This window comes from Pleurodeles waltl, chromosome 4_1, assembly GCF_031143425.1.
Source record: "Pleurodeles waltl isolate 20211129_DDA chromosome 4_1, aPleWal1.hap1.20221129, whole genome shotgun sequence".
NCBI classification, from domain to species: domain Eukaryota; kingdom Metazoa; phylum Chordata; class Amphibia; order Caudata; family Salamandridae; genus Pleurodeles; species Pleurodeles waltl.
The window spans coordinates 73,849,092-73,870,788 of NC_090442.1; the positions used below are offsets into that span (position 1 = coordinate 73,849,092).

Consider the following 21,697-nt stretch of genomic DNA (forward strand, 5'->3'; position numbering starts at 1 on the left):
AGCATCGAGCCTGCACCTCTGAAACAGTATGACACGAACGGTGCTTCTATTTTAAAAACTGCCTCTGCGCTATATTCTGCAGAGGAGCACTTCCACTGGGATTATCACTAGGAACTCGCACACCGTTCCTGAGATGCAGTTTGGCTGATTCTGACCTCTACCCTGCACAGGACATTAGCCTGAACTACACCAGGCCGGCTTCCTGGCTTACTGGTACACATTACCCAGGTATGGGGGGTCGGGCTATCCCAATCGACCTTAGTGGGCTGGATGTTGGGATGTTGTGCTGGTCTCGCACAAATGGTCCAAGATGGACAGGACTCATCTAAACCGATTCTTCGTTAAAGTCTGGGCACACTGAATCTGTTTGTGCAATAGGCACCAATGTTATTATTACACTTCACACCTGTATGCGCTCCACCAGAGACATCCAAGCATTATTCATGCATATTCCCTTTGTTGGGGCCAGACGTTTTGGTGAGAAGGTCAGTGCATCCCTAGATAGCTTCAAGCAGGGCTACAGCAGCATGCCACCCATCCTTTTCGTTTTAATGTAATGCCCTAATTGCGCTGGGGATGCCATGACATGGGGTCGTGCTAACTGTGCTGCTGAAACCAAGCTGCATGATGCCGATAAGGCCCAATAGGCCATAACTTGTCTGGTGTGACTTGTGTTCCAGTTCAGAGGGGGCCTGGCCTGGCATTTTGGGCTTGACTATTCCCTATTGGAATGCTGCCCAACCAATTATCAGTGACTGGGATTAATGCAGCTGTTCCACTTACCACTTTTTAGTGTCCTCAGCTTTCCACGTACGATGGTCCATGATGCTCCCTGCATTCTTTTCTCCATTGCATCCTTCCATAGAGGAGGAGAGGCTTCACTTGTTGGACTTCTGCTTGGCCTTAGCTTCTGTTATGCTTGTAACTAAGGAGTACTGAGGTGATGATCAACTGTTTGCCAGGTTACTTGGTGCAAAGAAATTGAAGGTGGTCCAGGAGCGGACCTTTGTCATACAGGATCATTCTGAGGGCCGTAGGGCTCAGTTCACAAAGGCAAAAGCTGCTACTACAGCCCTTGCTTGGCGTCTTCTGGATTTTGACATCTGCAATGCAGCCACTTTGTCAACTGTTCATACTTTCATCGATCACTGTTGAATTGATTCTCAAGTCTTCAGGGAGGGTCCTTTTGCCTGCTTGGTCCTGCAGGAATTCCCTGTGTAAGTTCACTCACCAGTCCTGCCTCCTTGGAGTTGTCATTGCTTCGGTACTGATTCAGTAGGTGAGGAATCTGCAGTTAGAATTATCCATCAGAAGAATAAGTTACTTACCCTTTGGTGATGTTCGCTCAGATGGATACTATATCCGCAGATTCCTTACCACCTGCCTACCAGCTCAATTGAGTGAACTTTGATGGATTATACAGTCCCAAGTTAGTTTTTGTACATTTAGAGCAGCGTGGAAAAAAAAAAATCAGAGCCCATTGACATCAGCAGGTGGGGATGGTGGCTATATGTGGCTCTGTTATGTCCAGATGCAGGACAGAGTTATGATGAAAGCTCATATTATTCCTTGTTGGTGCACGGGAGCATTTGCAAGAGTTTCTGAAGCAGTTTGCCACCTGCGGACATTTACAAGGCGAGAGCTTAGAAGTTGAGGAATCAGTGCTTAGAGATTGCATTAACCAAGGCTAGTAACTTATTCATCACTCTTAAGACTGAGCTAATTTAGTGTATACCCTTGATACAGAAGTTAGATGGATTTTCATAAATCTTTCCTTTTGTTTAATATCTTCAAACTTATACAAATAATGTGAGCTGTCGTCTAAATTTTTTTTTTTTTTTTTTTTTTTTTTTTTTTTAAAAAGGTTTCTGAACTGTAGAGAAGGTCCTAGTGGTGGAATGAGATAAATCTTACCCAAAATATCGAAATAATCATTTGCTCATTTTGGCACTATCGTAAGACCTTCTCAGCCGACTGTCGCCTAACAGTAGATATGTCATACACCTTTGTGTGGAAAAATCACTGCATACATCCTTCTGTATTTTGCAGGGATTATTTCACACCAAGGTGTGTGACACGCATCCACTATCCGGTGATAGTGGGCTGAGGAGCATAAGGAGGGACCAGGGTTGGGGTGCTTCGATATGTCAACACCCAGACAATTACATACACGTAATCGGAAACATTGAAAGATACGCTGCCAGAACACTTACGTATTAATCAGTCTTAAGACCTGCCTGGTCGCTGTGGCTCTGCGTTGCTGTGTCGGAGGTTGACTCGTTCCTTACTCGCTGAAGAGATGCCACAGAGTTGATTCCAAAGGCTGAACAAAAAAGCATAAAATGATGATAAGACATAAGAGTGGATTGGAACACACTTCTTATAAGATCGAAGAGCGTTCAATGCAGTGTGGGTAGCCAGTGAATGAATCAGCAGCGCGGTTGAGTATCAAGAGTACAGAAGATTGGAAAAGCTGCAGTTCCGTAGGTGCTGGGGTTGGGTCATGGTGTTTAGGTGACACAGAAGAGGCAGTCACTGTAGTCAAGACGAGAGAAACTATGGGTATGAGGTGAGAAGTAAGTAGCTACAACAGAAAGAAACAGTGAAGGAAGCAGTACAGGAGTGGAGACAGAGAAGCAAAAATTGGGGAAAAAAGATCTGAGAATTATCTGCAAAAGGACAATGATGTATGAAAGTGGAAAGAAGAGTGTATTAATGTAATAGTCAGTGAATGCAGCATTCAGTGGAATGCGGGACTGTGGTCGCCTGCTACTGCATTACTACAAGGCGCACTAAGGTGATAGTTGTAAAAGATGTATTTAATCTCTGAAGGTACACAGACTATTTGTATTGCGTTCCGAATTTTCTGAGGATGTACTACTGCGTCGCAGCACATGTCTACAAGTGAAAAGTGAGCCTTGAAGCAAAGACCTTGAGTTTGCTTACAGGAGATCCTCAGGTTGTACAGCTGAAAACCCAATGTCCTGAATAAATAATACTGGGACAGGAAAATGTCTGTGATCCTTCTTGAGCTGGGACTGCATATTTGAGATGTGAGGGAAAGGCTTCTTTTTCTGACATAGAGATTTGCTAGTTAGGCATAGGATCTCGGTCCAGCTTCCCTCTCTGACTGGGAGCCAGTGAATGATTTGGAGATTAGAAGCCTTCCTGTTATGTTCCCAGCGGGGCACAGAAGACGCAACGAAGAGGTGAGTTGACTTCCAATACTTTTATTTGGTTCTGAAAATGCTGGCGTGTCCCTCAACGACCCACCATGTTCACCAACGCTGCCCCGAACTGTCCTCGAACCTCATCTCCCGATCAAACACAAACATTCCACTCGCCGCTCCCGTGCACGCCACGAGCCAGGTGCAGCACGCGAACACCAAGTGGGACAATATAACACTTCCCTTGGTGTGGCGGCTGGGGGTTGGACCCCACCCATCCCCCTAAGATGGTTGACGTATTATTTTGGAATGCATGCTTAGAGGTGGATGTCCGTCTTGGAGAGAGGATCCTTCTGACTTGTTTCATAAGATGGCTTCTTTGTAGAAGTGCTAGCTAAGATTAGACCAGTTTTCACCAAGGAATGCTAACATCAATGCTTCTAATCCACTGTGAAGATAGAAAACGCACTTTTTTCCTTCCCCGGTTCCCGCTGCAACCTGCCTGTGGTTCATTACTTGGTCTTGGGCTGCATCGCTGTGATCCTTCATGTATTTTGCAGCACCCATCCTATCAGCATTCATGGAAAGAACTTTTTGGTTTAGATCAAATAAGTGATCTGTAATACTTCAATAGAACACACAAGCGGTTTCTTGATAAATGCTTTGTAGGAAAGATGCTATTGCTATTCTTCCACATTATGGATGTTCGTAATCACATGTAATTATTTGCCCTTGCTCTCTCTTTCTCCCTAGATATGTAAACACTCTTCTGAAAATTATTCCACAAGTCTTGGCCTTGCAGGACCAGCTCCGACAGGCTGTGCAGAGCGGAGACATGGAGACATCCCACGGTCTGTGCCGGATAGCTGTGGCTCTGGGAGAGAACCATTCCCGGTGAGTGTGGAAGGAAGAAGGGGGGGTGGGGGTTAAGGGTGTGTTCTGGTGTCCTTACTGAGCCATCTCAGGCCTTACTTGGCCTGACACATAGCATGTGCCAAAACTCTTTTTTACATTTCTTCCATAAGGCGATGTTTGTTGACAAAAATGTACCTTACTTTTTATATGGCACTAAAACATAATTATTTGCCTACTTTTTTGTTTGGCCGAGTACTGCTCTGAAAAATAGTAACCGAGAAATTATACCCACAGGAAAACATAGTTGGGTGAAGTAGAGACTTTGGAATTCCATCCCCTGGGTTTTCATTTTCTGCAGGTATATAGATACAACTAAGGCTATGAACGCTTGCCCCTTGGCGCAGAAGGTGCTCCTAAGGAAAGGATGGTAACGAAACAACAAAACTACACCCCTGTAGTTCTAAAGACTGTGAAACGAATACAAGCAAAATACACTTTTAAACCTTTCAAGTGCCATGCCAGCAAAGGACCTTTTTGGTACAGAAGTCCATGACAGGTTCACACTATCTCCTATGTAGATTAAGAATGATAAGATCTATTAAAAAAGGTGTTACTCCTTAAGTGTGCTTAGGGCAGTGGTCTTCAAACTTATTTGAGGCCCCCCTAGTGGGGCCCGCCCCCCAGTTTGAAGACCCCTGGCTTAGGGTTTGAGAGCCTCCTCTCAAAAAGAGGAGGGACCCAGATCTTCTTACTAATTTTCAGGTTAACACTGGCTGAATTTAAAGGTGAGCGTACTACAAAAATGTGGTAAAGTGTCCATAGCGCGTTGTTTGCCTGTGGACCGCCATATCCTGTACGTGTAAGACTTTTGTTACGAGACCGAGTCGATGAAAACTTTAAGGTACTGGGAGTGCTAGAATCCCTCTCCCCTGGCTTCATTTTATGTTGCAGGCACAGTAATGGCGCTTACCAGTGTAGATCGGCGCTTTGCAGTGGTTCTTAAACCCGCTACAAGGTTAGATGAAGCTTTGTGGGTGTATTTAGACATTTCTTTCTTGGTCTTTGCCTGGGCGTCTTTATTTCTTAAGTGCTTAGGAACACATGCTAATGTTGGATAGATCAAGGAGTTCAAACACAGCTTTCTGTAAATATTGTTTATTTTGAAGCAAAGTTTAGTAAATGATGCATTTACTCATTTGACTTAAATTATTTCAAAACATGCTTTTTCTAAAAGAGATGTTTCACCCAGCATGTTTTGGAACACTAATTGTCTCTTCAATAAAAAAAAAAATCTCAGAACCATCCAGTCAGTTTATTTTTTCTAACGCACCTTCTGTAATTTTTTCTGAAATTTTAATATTTGATAGTTAACACCTGGTAGCTGCCATCTTTCACGTTACTTGCTATTCCCTGCACATTTCAGTGGAAAAGAGATACATGTTACTTTGTTTCTCACTACTCCTGCTAATGGGTACTTCTGCTTGAGGACTTCTCACCTCATAAATTCTTCCAGTTGCCACACTGGATTTGAACTTAAAATAGCTCTTCCAGCAGGGGACACCCTGGTTCCAGCTCAGGCCCCTCCCCCAGTAGTGACATTACAGTCATAGGAGGTGCCACCCAGCATGCTGAAGTCCCTTCCTTTTTCGCCCACACACTTCGATGCGGATCTGGTGCGCTCTGCCAGGATGTTCTTTGCTTGCAGTGGTTGCCATTTAGGCTCCCCGTTTGCACCTAGTCTTATTATGGTCTTTCTGCCTTACCTCATCTCCTCTTTTTCCTCCAATGAGCATACAGATGTCTTCGAGGGACTGCGCAGATTGGTTGGACCTTTGCCCCTCCAAGTGCCGCTTCAGTTCCAGCTCCGAGAGTAATTCTGATGAGACCGCTCAGCAGGAGCGGTGATAGTTTTGCCCCTGTTCACTTCAGGGGTGTTTCTCATGTCTGGCACTGCTCCCACTCTTTGGGCAGTTCTCCCTCTATGTAACTCTGTTGCTTAACTACACCCTTGCAGTCGTCCTCAAACCTGACACCTGCCTAGCGCTGATGCATTGTTCTTCGCCTTTCCAGTGCCTAGCGCCAACACCATTCACATAGCGTAGTTCACTCAAGCTTAGTTGGCTAAGTCCTGTCCTCTTTGGTCCACTTCGGTGCATCACCAGGCCCCGAAGTGCCTTCATGTCTTTGACCGCATCCGTCAACAGTGGCTCGTATCCCCACCTCCTTTTTCCCGTAGTCCTACATTCCTCTCTGCTGGGAGATAGTTCCGACTGTGGCCCACAGTTGACACTTCAGTAATGGTTTGTGTGAATGATGAATTTCTACTGGACATGCTGCCCTCGTTCTAGGGTAGAGGGTGTTCTTTTGTCTCCTGTTCCAGCTTCACGTTTTGGGCCACTGTTGAGGGAAAGGAGGCTGTGTCTGCTTCTTCCTCTAAGTATGTGAAAGAATTCTCCTTGGGTTTTCTTTCTACCTGTGTTTTGATCTCCGAGTGATTGTTTTTCAAGCCTACCTTTGGACAGACCGTCTTCTCCTTTTATTCTGCCAGTGTAAGGTAGCTTTAATTTTACAATTGCCTCTGGCAATGGTGGAGGCAAAGACTGATTAGTTGAGAGAGATTCTGCACACTTGTTCCACCTCATCAGAATCCTTGTTGTCCATCCTTAAGGTGCTCAGAGGCTCTCTTTTGGGGGGCATGGCAGTACGTCTGTCATGACTTTTATTCCAATACAGGGAATTTCTACAGAAGGGGTCAGGTTTCTGTCCCCTTGAACAACTCTTTGGCAAACCAATGCATGGCCCACCCACCTTGATCAGGTAAGGATTGGAAGGAACTTACAGGACACTTCAGAAGGACGTTGGGTGCTTTGTGATAGACCCATAGTTTTTATGGTGCAATACATGGGTCAGGCGAGGAAAAACCTTCTGGGAAGCCAAGAACTGATGATGTGATGGATATAACCCGAAATCAGCGCTGATTGGGTACCAGGACTGTCAGGAGGTGTTGGTGCCGATGCTGAAGCCCATTTGTCCCAGAGCTTTGGAGGCTAAGTAGTGGGGCCATTCAAAATAGTGCAGAAGAGTTCTGTAATGAGCTTCATGTTAAAGGGTGTGCTCCATGTCTACTGGCTTATGCCTTACCTCTGGAGCGATTACACAGTGAATATGTTTGCCATGGTGGGAATTATTAATTTTTGTGAGGACCACTTGAAGCCACTTTTCTTTCCTCATGCCGTCTCACCTGCCTCTTGTTCCTGGCGCGCCAATACCAACCTCCTTGAACTCGCTACCTGCTCGTATTCCATATCTTTCTAGAGACAACTGGATGTTCAGGGTCTCAGCTAGACTGAACCCACCCAAGCAAATAACTCCTGGTGACAGTGGTACCCTTGAAATCCATAGAGAAGATAGTCTTAATTAAAGTTCGGAAAGCAATTTTTGGGATTCACACAGCGTATGGCTGGGGAAGACCTGTGCTAGGGAGTTGAGAACTCCTGACATCACTGCACTCTGGCTGGTAGTACTCGGATCACAGTAGGGTGTCCCCTGGGTGTTGCCGTTCTGTCTTCTGTGACACTTGGTGAATTGGACTGACTAGCTTCTTTTGTCCCCAGGCCCAGGAGCGCCTTCTTTCAACTTGAGAAGGGGCAACCTGTTGGTGCACTGGTTAAGGGAGTGTTCTGGTTGGAGGGGAGGGAGGCACAGCTCACCATTCTTACAGTGCTGTAGGCTTGTTGGGCTGTTATTTCCGATCCTTTTGGGAGATGGCAGATTATGATGCTTCTACGCCTGCCAGATTGCATCTGCAGCCCCTATGCAGAGGTGGTGAATGATGTTTTTGGTGCTTCCAGGCAACCCCCCAGGGATCGTCAATGAGGTTACAAACATAGGGGTAGTTTTTGATAGCAAACTTTCTTTCGAGGGACATGTTTAACACTATTACCTCAGCCATTTTTTTTTCTTTTGAGGCTTCTTAGGAAAATCTTCCCTTACATCCTGTCCAACTTGAAAAAAACAGTGATTTCATCCTTGGTTCTATCTAAAGTTGAGTACAGCAATGCCCTGTTTGTTAACATTCGGAAAAAATGCCTCAAAATTCAGATCTTACAGAATACTGCTGTCCATCTACTCTTAGGCATTCCCAAATTTGAATCGGTTTCCCATGTGCTTAATCTTCTTCACTGGGTTCCTCTCAAGTAGCACATTGATTTTAAAGCTTTGTGCATTGCCTTTATTGCACTCCACGGCATTGTCCCCAAATATCTCAGGCAAAGCTTTCAATAGTATATCTAGACCACTTCGAACTGCCACAGCCTACATTCTCATAGTTCCTAAATTTAAAAAAATCCTCTTGGGGCAGAAGAAGTTTTGTTGTTGGGACATCTAGACTTTGGAATTCTCTCCCCCTGGAATTGAAACATAAATCATATATATCAGCGTTCAGAAAAGCCTTGAAAACTTGGCTTTTTAAGCAACAATTTTTACTTAGCATCTTTTCCCTTGTTCAGTACACAACCTTTTTCTGGACACTAGTGCCTTGGCCCCCCTGGGTATTAGAGCGCTTTATACTTTTTATTTTCATTTCAACCTCTCCAGCCTGGTGGTTTGGTATACTGTTGCCAGGTCTATGTACTCATCTGTGTCCCAGTGTCACTTTGACCGTTTGTACCACTCTGGCCTCGAGGTGCCAGACTGGATTGACCCTTTGTTATTTCTCACCTTTCAGTGCAAGATCTTCTGCATTACTGCAGCTGTCTAGCTGCTTCTTTTGTCGTCCATGCCTCTTGACTCCAAGGGTGTTGAAACAACAGGATGGAAACGGATGCCAGTACCGTGGATGGTAACATATAGATCCCTGACACCATAACCAGGGAAGCTGGAATGTATACTGAGTCATCACGCCACCTACTGGGTGTGGGAGAGTTGCTTCAAGGTTCCAGCTCCAAACTAGCTCCTGGGAGGATTGTGAAGTTGAGGAATCTGCAGTTAAAATTGAGTACCAATGGGAAAGATGATTACCTAAGTTGAGCTACTTTTTCCGTAGGTTTTTATGTGGAAGAGCATAATGGTAGCAGACATCTTGATGAGAGAATGAGGACCTGGAGCAGCGTGACTGGCAGCACGTCAGAAAACTGGAGAAAGGATTTTCCTTACAATTTCATGTATGCCAGGATGCCTATTTCTGAACGCAAACTCAATTAACCTAATAAGATTCCATATGACAGACCTCCTGAAATGGGCTTACCCAGGAAGCCCTGCTTGTATCTCGAGGAGAAACCAAGCCCATCTTGAATGTGAGGCTGACTTGTGACATAGAAGATCCAGAACCAGGCACTTCCCATCACCAAATGCCTCCCTGGAAGAAGAGATACTAACCTGGAAGCCAGGGTGCCTACACACTGGCGTTTCCCTGGATCTCCCCCTCACCAAATGTTAATAACGTAGGTTGCCAACCGAGTCAGAGATTAAGTTGTAGGGTCCACTTAACAGGTCATCTAAGATTCCACTGGTCAGTGACAACAGGGTGCTGAACACAGTTAATCAGGAAACCATATAATACCCTTTATTTTATCTAGTGTCAAAGTGGTAAACAACTTGTGCTAAAAATAGACTAGCACCAACAGTACATATTCTGGGACCTTGAATGGCCCGGAAAGCTGTGCCACTCTGCCCTATTAATTTTTTATCTTCTGACTTTGTTTTTATGCTGGGAGAGATAAAGGTCTTCTATCCACTTCAGGAATTCTCTGTTGTAATGACATTGACCAGCAGAACAGACGTCTATGCGGGCCCGGTCATTCGTTCACAGGATACTGCCATTCCTGGTAGAGGGTGGCTATTTCCCATCAAACAGAATACCTGTGTTGTGCTTGCACTTTAATTATTCAACCTAAAAGTGGTTTGGCTGTGCATCTCTTGGCTTTATTAGACCTTCCTGGGGCGTTCTTGCATTGTTGACTTTGTTCCGTATTTCACAGTTTTTCCTATGGTGGTACATGTCCTCACCCTAAGCTTCAGTGCTTCAGACATGTTATTAATGGCCATTAATGCTAGCCCTTCCCTGTCCAGCACAACTATGCTCAGTAGACGTAACTGACCTCCTGTAACCCATCACGTGCTGGACATTCCCTCGCTAGAGGAAGCCCTGGATAGGATGCTGCAGTCCACATTCCATTGACCATTCAGTGTCTCTCTGCTCCATAAGTGGCATTACAGGCAAACGAAAGCCTGCATAGATGCACTGTGCTACAAAGAGTGTTAACAGGTGAAAGCAAGTTTGGCTCGGTGGCACCTGCCTTTCTGCAGCTGTCTCTTGAAGCAGGGTACATGTCGGTCCCTTGCAGCCAGTAGTGGCACTTTACATGGGCTGAAAGAGTCTATGCTTCTCAGACTGGAGAGATGTTTATCCGGAACAAGACTTTGCCTCAAAGCAAGGACCGGGGCAAGAAACTGGATGCGCCCTCCTGCGATGACCTACAAGTTACGGAGAGGAGCCAGGCTCTGACCAGGCGACGGAGTCATGGGCGGCGGACTGAGGCCAACACGAAGGTCATCTTGATGCAGCAGGAGGACTCGGCAGCTCAGTGATCAGCACCGACTTAAGCACATCCAAACCACCTACAAAGATCATTCCTGTGCAGCCAGTGTGGCAAGCCTACCTTGTTCGCCACCCGCCCTGTACCCTACATGACTTTATGAAAGCCTGTACGTGCCAGCTTCTGGTCTTGGGGGCAAACATCATCATCCTTGAGGTGGGGAAGTGTCATGTTTGCTGTAGTCAGTCGCGCAGACTTCAGAATCCTTTAAAGTGTCTCTTTAGCTCTCACACTGTCGGATATTGCCGACTGAACTTGCAGTAGGACAATGATCCTAAATCCTTGATCACCACCCCCAGCTGATGATCTGGCCCAGTGTGTCCATTTGGGACTTCTAGCCTGGGGATGTCTCACCAACAGAAAATCTTTACTGTCACTGGCCAGTTTTGAGAAAGGGGATTATGAATTCAGAATCCCCTAAGGAACTTACTTACAGTGTAAGCCCAACTCCAGTACCAGTTGACCTCTGCAGTGAATTGGGTCCTATGAGCACGACACTGACTACCGGATTGCTTGACAATCCAGACATTGGGTAACTGGGTTCACTGCACACTAAGTACCTTTTTGTGGGCAGAACTCCTGTTCTTTTTTAGTAGTTTCATGTTGGGACAGTTTTTGCTGGATTCCCAGGTACAAAGCCACTAACCCACTGAGTTGTCAAGCTTTGCATTGAGGGCCACTGAGATACTGATGGCTAGGACTGATTTATCCCAGCAAACCTTATTTATTCTAGTGTCTTCGTTGATTCCTTTGCTCAATTCTTTGACGTTAGTGAACATCTCCTGTAGCCTGCAACATCGCCAAGCCTACTGAGCACTGCCCAAGTGTTCCAGATTGTAGTGCACTCCTGTGCAAGCATTGGGCCTGGGCCCTGGAAAGTGCAATCATGATCTGGAATTCTCTTTCTTCTTTTTAACTGCCCTATTTCACTATCAACAAATAAGACATGCCCTTTTTTTTAGACACATGTCTCTGGCTGGGCTAATGCAAGATCGTGTATAACTCTGACTATTAAACCGAACAAAGGATCAAGTCCTCCACTCTTTCCTGAAATGAATCTTCACTGATCTGCCGTTTTGCACTTGTCAGATGCCCTGTTGCATTTACCAGTTGTTCTAATGGAGCAATCAGAGAGTGCAATAGTTTCTAAGCCAAGGAACAGTGCACTTCAGGGCCCAGCTAAGAAGCACCCACATTGTATGCGGAGCTAATTACGGTGACCTGTCACATGAGCAAGCATTGGAGACCCTAGTGGCCCGTGTGGCAGGATTTTGTGAGCAGCAGACTTGGTGGTGCTGACACTGATAAGCAGAGGGCAGGGTGATGCAAAGAATCCTGGTGCCAGGTTAGCAGATGGCTGGGTGGTGTAGTAGCTTGGGTGGTAGAGGGCTGTTTGGTAGGGTTGCAGTGTTGTTGAGGGCTGGGTGGGGCAGTCGCAGGTTGGAGAGGGTGGGGCGGTGAAGTTGCAGTGGGGTGGGTGGTGCAGTCGCCGGTTGGAGATAGTGTGGTGGTGCAGTTGCAGAGGGCTGGGCAATGCAGTCGCGGAGTAGCAAAGTGCTAGGTGATGTCGTAGCGGAGTTGGAGAGATTGTGGCGGTGCAGTGGCAGAGTTGCTAAGATGACCAGGGGGTGCTAACATCTTCTGATTGGACCAAGAGAACTAAATGTACCTTGGCTATCCTGTATCCCATGCCAAGGAATCTTGGGGAACCTTGGCTACCAGCGTCCTCTGCCAAGGAATGTAAGAGAGACTTGACTACCAGCAATCCCATAGCAAGGAATCTAAGGGAGACTTGGCTAGCAGCATCCCATAGCAAGGAATCTAAGAGAGACTTGACTACCTGCATCCCATAGCAAGGAATCTAAGAGAGACTTGACTACCAGCAATCCCATAGCAAGGAATCTAAGGGAGACGTGACTACCTGCATCCCATAGCAAGGAATCTAAGGGAGACGTGACTACCTGCATCCCATAGCAAGGAATCTAAGGGAGAAGTGACTACCTGCATCCCATAGCAAGGAATCTAAGGGAGACGTGACTACCTGCATCCCATAGCAAGGAATCTAAGGGAAACGTGACTACCTGCATCCCATAGCAAGGAATCTAAGGGAGACGTGACTACCTGCATCCCATAGCAAGGAATCTAAGGGAGACTTGGCTACCAGCAATCCCATAGCAAGGAATCTAAGGGAAACGTGACTACCTGCATCCCATAGCAAGGAATCTAAGGGAGACGTGACTACCTGCATCCCATAGCAAGGAATCTAAGGGAGACGTGACTACCTGCATCCCATAGCAAGGAATCTAAGGGAGACGTGACTACCTGCATCCCATAGCAAGGAATCTAAGGGAGAAGTGACTACCTGCATCCCATAGCAAGGAATCTAAGGGAGACGTGACTACCTGCATCCCATAGCAAGGAATCTAAGGGAGACTTGACTAGCAGCAACCCATAGCAAGGAATCTAAGAGAGACTTGACTACCTGCAACCCATAGCAAGGAATCTAAGAGAGACTTGACTAGCAGCATCCCATAGCAAGGAATCTAAGAGAGACTTGACTAGCAGCATCCCATAGCAAGGAATCTAAGGGAGACTTGACTACCAGCAATCCCATAGCAAGGAATCTAAGGGAGACGTGACTACCTGCATCCCATAGCAAGGAATCTAAGGGAGAAGTGACTACCTGCATCCCATAGCAAGGAATCTAAGGGAGACGTGACTACCTGCATCCCATAGCAAGGAATCTAAGGGAGACGTGACTACCTGCATCCCATAGCAAGGAATCTAAGGGAGACTTGGCTACCAGCAATCCCATAGCAAGGAATCTAAGGGAGACTTGGCTACCAGCAATCCCATAGCAAGGAATCTAAGGGAGACTTGGCTACCAGCAATCCCATAGCAAGAAATCTAAGGGAGGCTTACGTAGCCAGCTTCCTGTGCCAAGAAATCTAAGGGAGGCTCACGTAGCCAGCTTCCTGTGCCAAGAAATCTAAGGGAGGCTCACGTAGCCAGCTTCATGTGCCAAGGAGTCTAAGGGAGGCTCACGTAGCCAGCTTCATGTGCCAAGGAGTCTAAGGGAGGCTCACGTAGCCAGCTTCATGTGCCAAGGAGTCTAAGGGAGGCTCACGTAGCCAGCTTCATGTGTCAAGGAGTCTAAGGGAGGCTGACGTAGCCAGCATCCTGTGCCAAGAAATCTAAGGGAGGCTGACGTAGCCAGCTTCCTGTGCCAAGGAGTCTAAGGGAGGCCCACGTAGCCAGCTTCATGTGCCAAGGAGTCTAAGGGAGGCTCACGTAGCCAGCTTCATGTGCCAAGGAGTCTAAGGGAGGCTCACGTAGCCAGCTTCATGTGCCAAGGAGTCTAAGGGAGGCTCACGTAGCCAGCTTCCTGTGCCAAGGAGTCTAAGGGAGGCTCACGTAGCCAGCTTCATGTGCCAAGGAGTCTAAGGGAGGCTCACGTAGCCAGCTTCATGTGCCAAGGAGTCTAAGGGAGGCTCACGTAGCCAGCTTCCTGTGCCAAGGAGTCTAAGGGAGGCTCACGTAGCCAGCTTCATGTGCCAAGGAGTCTAAGGGAGGCTCACGTAGCCAGCTTCCTGTGCCAAGGAGTCTAAGGGAGGCTCACGTAGCCAGCATCCTGTGCCAAGAAATCTAAGGGAGGCTCACGTAGCCAGCTTCATGTGCCAAGGAGTCTAAGGGAGGCTCACGTAGCCAGCTTCATGTGCCAAGGAGTCTAAGGGAGGCTCACGTTGCCAGCTTCATGTGCCAAGGAGTCTAAGGGAGGCTCACGTAGCCAGCTTCCTGTGCCAAGGAGTCTAAGGGAGGCTCACGTAGCCAGCATCCTGTGCCAAGAAATCTAAGGGAGGCTCACGTAGCCAGCTTCATGTGCCAAGGAGTCTAAGGGAGGCTCACGTAGCCAGCTTCCTGTGCCAAGGAGTCTAAGGGAGGCTCACGTAGCCAGCTTCATGTGCCAAGGAGTCTAAGGGAGGCTCACGTAGCCAGCTTCCTGTGCCAAGGAGTCTAAGGGAGGCTCACGTAGCCAGCTTCCTGTGCCAAGGAGTCTAAGGGAGGCTCACGTAGCCAGCTTCCTGTGCCAAGGAGTCTAAGGGAGGCTTACGTAGCCAGCTTCATGTGCAAGGGCACTAAGGGAATGTGAGCTCTCTAGCATTTTGTACCAAGGAAGGAACTTACATCGCTACCTAATGGGAGGGTCGGGCGTCTTTACCTTTGGCACTGCTCACTGCTTCCCACAGTGAGTATAATCTAGACACAAACCTTGAGGGTGCTCTTACTTCTTTATTCCTCTTTTGTCCAGTTCAAAGTATGCCTATGACACCCCTAAAAGTATGCCACACCCTAAAAGGTATTTCAATAAAATAAACTTGTTCAGAAGCCAAGTCTCGGTTATCTTTAATATGTTTCTGAGGGCAAGTGAGCACGGAATGCTGGGAAAGTAGCGGTACGCTGATTTTCGATGGGCCAGTGTGATCTTAAACTGTCCTCGACAATGTACATCACTGATTTGCTCCACATTTGACAAAAAACATGGCCTTTTTAACTCTTTTCTTTGGTTTCTCGCAGGGCGTTGTTGGACCAGGTTGATCACTGGCAAAGTTTCTTGGCACTGGTTAATATGATCATGTTCTGCACTGGCATCCCCGGGCACTACCCTGTCAACGAAACCACCAGCTCTCTAACTCTCACCTTCTGGTACACGTTACAGGTGAGTACAGAAATGCAGCTTGTAAAACTTACTGTCCACCATGCTCTACTACAACTTCCTCCTAACAGCAAGCAGCTGGCACTTGGAACTGCCAGACTTCTAATACCAAGCTCCGAATGCATGGCACTGCCCAGCTGCTGGCACTCAGCCTGTAGTACACAGTGTTTCTCAGGCCTGACTCCAGATGCCCAGAACACGGCATGTTTGTACCAATGGCAACAAAGGTATAGTTTCTACTTCCCTCTCGCAGATACTTGACATTTAGATCATGGTTCGATAGCACCCTGACGCCAGACATCTTGTTTATGTTTCACTAACACCAGACATACAGTTTGTGCTTTACCACCCTGACACTGGATGTATCCCAATACCAGACATCTTATTGATGCTTTAAAAACACTAGACATATAGTTTACATTTAACAAACACCCTGATACCGGTTATTCTAGTTTATGCGTCACTAACCCCAGACACATAGTTTATGCATCACTAACCCCAGACAATTAGTTTATTTTTGACTACCACCAGACACATAGTTTATGCTTCACTACCACCAGACACATAGTTTATGCTTCACTACCAGCAGACACGTAGTTTATGCTTCACTACCACCAGACACGTAGTTTATGCTTCACTACCACCAGACACGTAGTTTATGCTTCACTACCACCAGACACGTAGTTTATACTTCACTACCACCAGACACATAGTTTACCACCAGACACGTAGTTTATACTTCACTACCACCAGACACGTAGTTTATGCTTCACTACCACCAGACACGTAGTTTATGCTTCACTACCACCAGACACGTAGTTTATGCTTCACTACCACCAGACACAGTTTATGCATCACTACCACCAGACATACAGTTTATGCTTCACTAACCCAAGACACGTAGTTTATGCTTCACTACCACCAGACACATAGTTTATGCTTCACTAACCCCAGACACGTAGTTTATACTTCACTACCACAAGACACACAGTTTATGCTTCACTACCACCAGACACAGTTTATGCTTCACTACCACCAGACACATAGTTTATGCTTCACTAACCCCAGACACATAGTTTATGCTTCACTAACCCAAGACACGTAGTTTATGCTTCACTACCTCCAGACACGTAGTTTATGCTTCACTACCTCCAGACACGTAGTTTATGCTTCACTACCACCAGACACGTAGTTTATGCTTCACTACCACCAGACATACTTCACTACCACCAGACACGTGGTTTATGCTTCACTACCACCAGACACGTAGTTTATGCTTCACTACCACCAGGCACGTAGTTTATGCTTCACTACCACCAGACACGTAGTTTATGCTTCACTACCACCAGACACGTAGTTTATGCTTCACTACCACCAGACAAGCTTCACTACCACCAGACACGTAGTTTATGCTTCACTACCACCAGACACGTAGTTTATGCTTCACTACCACCAGACACGTAGTTTATGCTTCACTACCACCAGACACGTAGTTTATGCTTCACTACCACCAGACACGTAGTTTATGCTTCACTACCACCAGACACGTAGTTTATGCTTCACTACCACCAGACACGTAGTTTATGCTTCACTACCATCCAGACACGTAGTTTATGCTTCACTACCATCAGACACGTAGTTTATGCTTCACTACCACCAGACACGTAGTTTATGCTTCACTACCACCAGACACGTAGTTTATACTTCACTACCACGAGACACGTAGTTTACCACCAGACAAGTAGTTTATACTTCACTACCACCAGACACGTAGTTTATGCTTCACTACCACCAGACACACAGTTTATGCTTCACTACCACCAGACACGTAGTTTATGCTTCACTACCACCAGGCACGTAGTTTATGCTTCACTACCACCAGGCACGTAGTTTATGCTTCACTACCACCAGACACGTAGTTTATGCTTCACTACCACCAGACACGTAGTTTATGCTTCACTACCACCAGACACGTAGTTTATGCTTCACTACCACCAGACACGTAGTTTATGCTTCACTACCACCAGACACGTAGTTTATGCTTCACTACCACCAGACACGTAGTTTATGCTTCACTACCACCAGACACGTAGTTTATGCTTCACTACCATCAGACACGTAGTTTATGCTTCACTACCACCAGACACGTAGTTTATGCTTCACTACCATCAGACACGTAGTTTATGCTTCACTACCACCAGACACGTAGTTTATGCTTCACTACCACCAGACACGTAGTTTATGCTTCACTACCACCAGACACGTAGTTTATGCTTCACTACCACCAGACACGTAGTTTATGCTTCACTACCACCAGACACGTAGTTTATACTTCACTACCACCAGACACGTAGTTTATACTTCACTACCACCAGACACGTAGTTTATACTTCACTACCACCAGACACGTAGTTTATACTTCACTACCACCAGACACGTAGTTTACCACCAGACAAGTAGTTTATGCTTCACTACCACCAGACACGTAGTTTATGCTTCACTACCACCAGACACGTAGTTTATGCTTCACTACCACCAGACACGTAGTTTATGCTTCACTACCACCAGACACGTAGTTTATGCTTCACTACCACCAGACACGTAGTTTATGCTTCACTACCACCAGACATACAGTTTATGCTTCACTACCACCAGACACGTAGTTTATGCTTCACTACCACCAGACACGTAGTTTATGCTTCACTACCACCAGACACGTGGTTTATACTTGACTACCACAAGACACACAGTTTATGCTTCACTACCACCAGACACGTAGTTTATGCTTCACTACCACCAGACACGTAGTTTATGCTTCACTACCACCAGACACGTAGTTTATGCTTCACTACCACCAGACACGTAGTTTATGCTTCACTACCACCAGACACGTAGTTTATGCTTCACTACCACCAGACACGTAGTTTATGCTTCACTACCACCAGACACGTAGTTTATGCTTCACTACCACCAGACACGTAGTTTATGCTTCACTACCACCAGACACGTAGTTTATGCTTCACACCACCAGACACGTAGTTTATGCTTCACTACCACCAGACACACAGTTTATGCTTCTCTAACAGTCTGACATTAGCCATGTAGTATGTGCTGATGCTGATTTTGCGAGCATGGACGGTCTCGCAGTTCAAGGCCTCTCTTGGTACCATGACCACTGCAATCCTACCTTCATTATGTGTGTTCTTGTGTGACCTCTTTACTGCTTAGTAGATTTGAATATTGAAAAACCTGAGAGCTGCTCTCTGGGTACTCTCGCTGCTCCTATGGTAGAATCAGGGTAGAAGGTACCTGTGAGGTGAGGATGACTTCTGCCCCCAACCAAAGCTATAGGGAAACCAGGGGCAGCTGGTGATTTGCGTAAGAAGCCTTTTCTCTGCATCCCTGCGCGAGAGAGCTTCTTGTTCTTGTGGTCAGATTTGATCAGGTTTTAATGAAAGGGATGTTTCTTGTCATTCTGAGTGTTAGGGGGTCATTCTGGTTCCTACGGAGGTAAGTGCTGGTCCTTCTGGATTGTCTTTCCCCAGGATGTATTTGTGCTAGTGTCCTGCCCTTTGCTGCATCCGTACATACACTCCTTCCCATCTTTGGAGGTTTTTTCTCAGTCTAACTTTGGATTCTTATTACATTGAACACAGATGATTATTCCTCCAGTGCATACAACTTTACCTATATGTTGGCTCTCCTCAGGCAGACCTTAGCACTTTTGATTTCTAAAGAGAGTCTGTGCACCTGAAAAGGTGGACCACCCACAGGACTCTGCATTGCTGTAACCCTGAAGGCCAAGACTAGGCCTTGAACCTCGAAGCTGCACGGTAGATGTACCCTTCATGCAGGAAGAGTGGGTTTAGTGCCCTGGTCAGAAATGGCCTCCTTCTGACTTAGTGCACCACACTTGACTATGACTTTTGATACAGCAAAGTCTGCCCTCCATCAGGCAGGGACTCTCTGCCTAGGGCAGTCTCCAGCTCCTCTACAGCCACACTGGGTGCAGTATCTGACTAGTGTGACCTAAGATTCAAGAGCATTATCAGAACCAGAGGTCTGTGGAGAGGCCCGGCGGGTGACCTGCTCGCCTGTGCAGCCTCTGCTTTGCTTGCCTTGACACCCATTGCTTGCAGTCTGGCCTGTGTCTCACCATTGTGAGAGCAAGGATTGGAGGGTGCAGAATTCACTCCTGAGTCCTCCATGTTACCTGATGGGATGGAAGGCAATCCATTTTATGGCCATCGCTCTCCAGACTCGTGGTCCATCGGCCTCAGAATATTATAGTACCCCCCCGCCCCCCCTGTGTTTCAGCCTCTTGCTGCACTGCCCGTTTTGAGTTATTCTGTATGTGCCCCTTAGAGGCAAGTAGAACACAACCTTTGTGTTGGGGTCATTTGCCACTAGCGTCCTGGGGCTGACCAACTATTGCTGTTCAAACTGGGAGAAGTACACACTTTCCAGACTTGACTCTTGGGTAGCAAGGGCGAGCGGTCACAGGCTTCTCAGGCAGTGTAGAAAATCTGATTTGTTTTTCATGATTGGCATCCCTTTCTTTTCTCTCCTAGATAATGCTGGTATTTTCATTCTGCACATTGAGAAATCCCTAACTATGTTCTTAGTGCATGTGTTTCCTTTATAGTATATAAATGAATTGTATTTAGTTTCCCAGCCTCGAATGCACGACCAGCCCCTTTTTCCATGAGAGGGTTGCTGAACAGCTAGTGCCCTCTCAAGGACCTTGCAGGGGTCTTCAGTCTTAGGCTGGTTGGGGGGGGGGGGGTCACAGCCACCTTCCCACGAAGAATTAGAGGAAATAAGACCGAAATGTGTGTGGGTGGGACTGCATACTGCTACAGGGAACCTTCGAAGACCAAGCCAGCTGGGATGCTAGAATGGAGAGCTAGATTGTGAGCCTGTTCTCCCTTGCAGCTTAAGGTCAGAGGTCACTAAACCAGTTTAGGTGAGACGAGCATTGGTGTTCAGTGGGAGGGATTTGGTGTCAATGTGCTAAACAACTTTACTAGTGTAACCGTTTGAAAGCTTCGAGCTGACCACTTGCTTAGTAGGGTCATTTCCTTAAGGGAGAGACGGTCTTAGATTGTGTTTTTGGGAAATTAGAATGTGTGCAAACCCCCCCCCCCCCACACCCCCTCCATTCTCGACTTTGTACCATATCTGCTGGCTTCAGCCTGAAGCACTAGGTTTTGACTCAGACATGCTTTTGCCAACTGTTGCTTGTAAGTGTAGGACACTGGCCTCAGCCCAAAGCAAGAAGGTGAGGGACTGTGTGTGGCCTGTCAGTCATTGAACCTCAGTTTGAGACAAAGCACAGGTGGAAGTCTGAGAAGACGGGCAGAGCGACCCACACTGGTTTGCATGGTGCTCAGTATCGAAACAGACTGAGAGCGATGTGGGTGGGAGTATGATCAGTCTCAAAGAAGCCATGTGCGGCTGACCCATAGTTAGCTCTTCAAGGCTATTCAGCATCACTCAAGTACTCTTCTTGTGAGGCAGACTAGTTTACTCTAGTCCGGCACTAGACTTGGTGATGATGTGTTTGTTTTTGGAACTGAAAAATGAGTGACACGGATATGTCAGTTGACAGCAGAGTTTTCATTGTAAGTCTGAGACTGTATTGAATGAGGGTGGGGATCAGATAGGGACACTGAGGTGCTGTATCTGATGGTGTTTTAGACGGCGCGTTGTATTTTGACACAGTCGTGCTTCTACTGCCTGTTGCCTCTGATACTGGGACACAGAGCCCCGGCAGTAGTGGAAGGGCATGTGGGGAGCATGTCACGCACCAAACCTCAGATGTGTTGGGCCTTGTGTTTACCTGCTTAGTAGAGAAGATGCTTTCCTGGTGCTGGTGGGTCCCCAGATCTATCTACCGCAGCATCTTCTGAAATCTTGTGGCTGTCTTTCTCCTTTCGCTGGGATTGCTGAAGGTATCGGCACAGGAGGCCGGACTGGCAGAAGCTATTCTACTTCAGCAGTTGCCGCCTCTGGGCCAATATGGCAGATGCTCATAGGCTTCATCACTTGCAGCCTTTGGACTGATCCTACAGGTGCTTGTCGTCTTCATCAGTTGCAGTCTCCAGACCGATCTAATGGGTGCTCGTCTTGTTCAGCAGTCTTGGGCCCAATGAATTGTGGTTGTGAATTGTCACCAGCTTTCCTCAAGTGGCAATCCGGGAAAGACAAAAGGATCAGGCCCTGCTAAGAAACGTACCAACCTTTAACAATAGAATCTGCTGACTCGCTCTGCCTCGCACACCACGTACCGCATGGCAGTGCTCAGGAAATCTAATCTGTAATCCCTTGCTAATAAGACTCCATAGACTTTCTAAGAGTAGCCC

The 21,697-nt window shown here is 46.8% G+C and overlaps 1 protein-coding gene across 1 annotated transcript in view; it reads left to right on the top strand.

Moving 5' to 3' along the window:
• Positions 1–21,697, top strand: part of IPO13 (importin 13) — a 370,551-nt gene that overhangs the window by 156,835 nt on the left and 192,019 nt on the right. The window contains exons 3-4 of the mRNA XM_069227822.1: positions 3,921–4,061; positions 15,194–15,335. Coding sequence (XP_069083923.1) covers positions 3,921–4,061; positions 15,194–15,335 — 283 coding nt within the window. The remainder of the gene's footprint in view (positions 1–3,920; positions 4,062–15,193; positions 15,336–21,697) is intronic.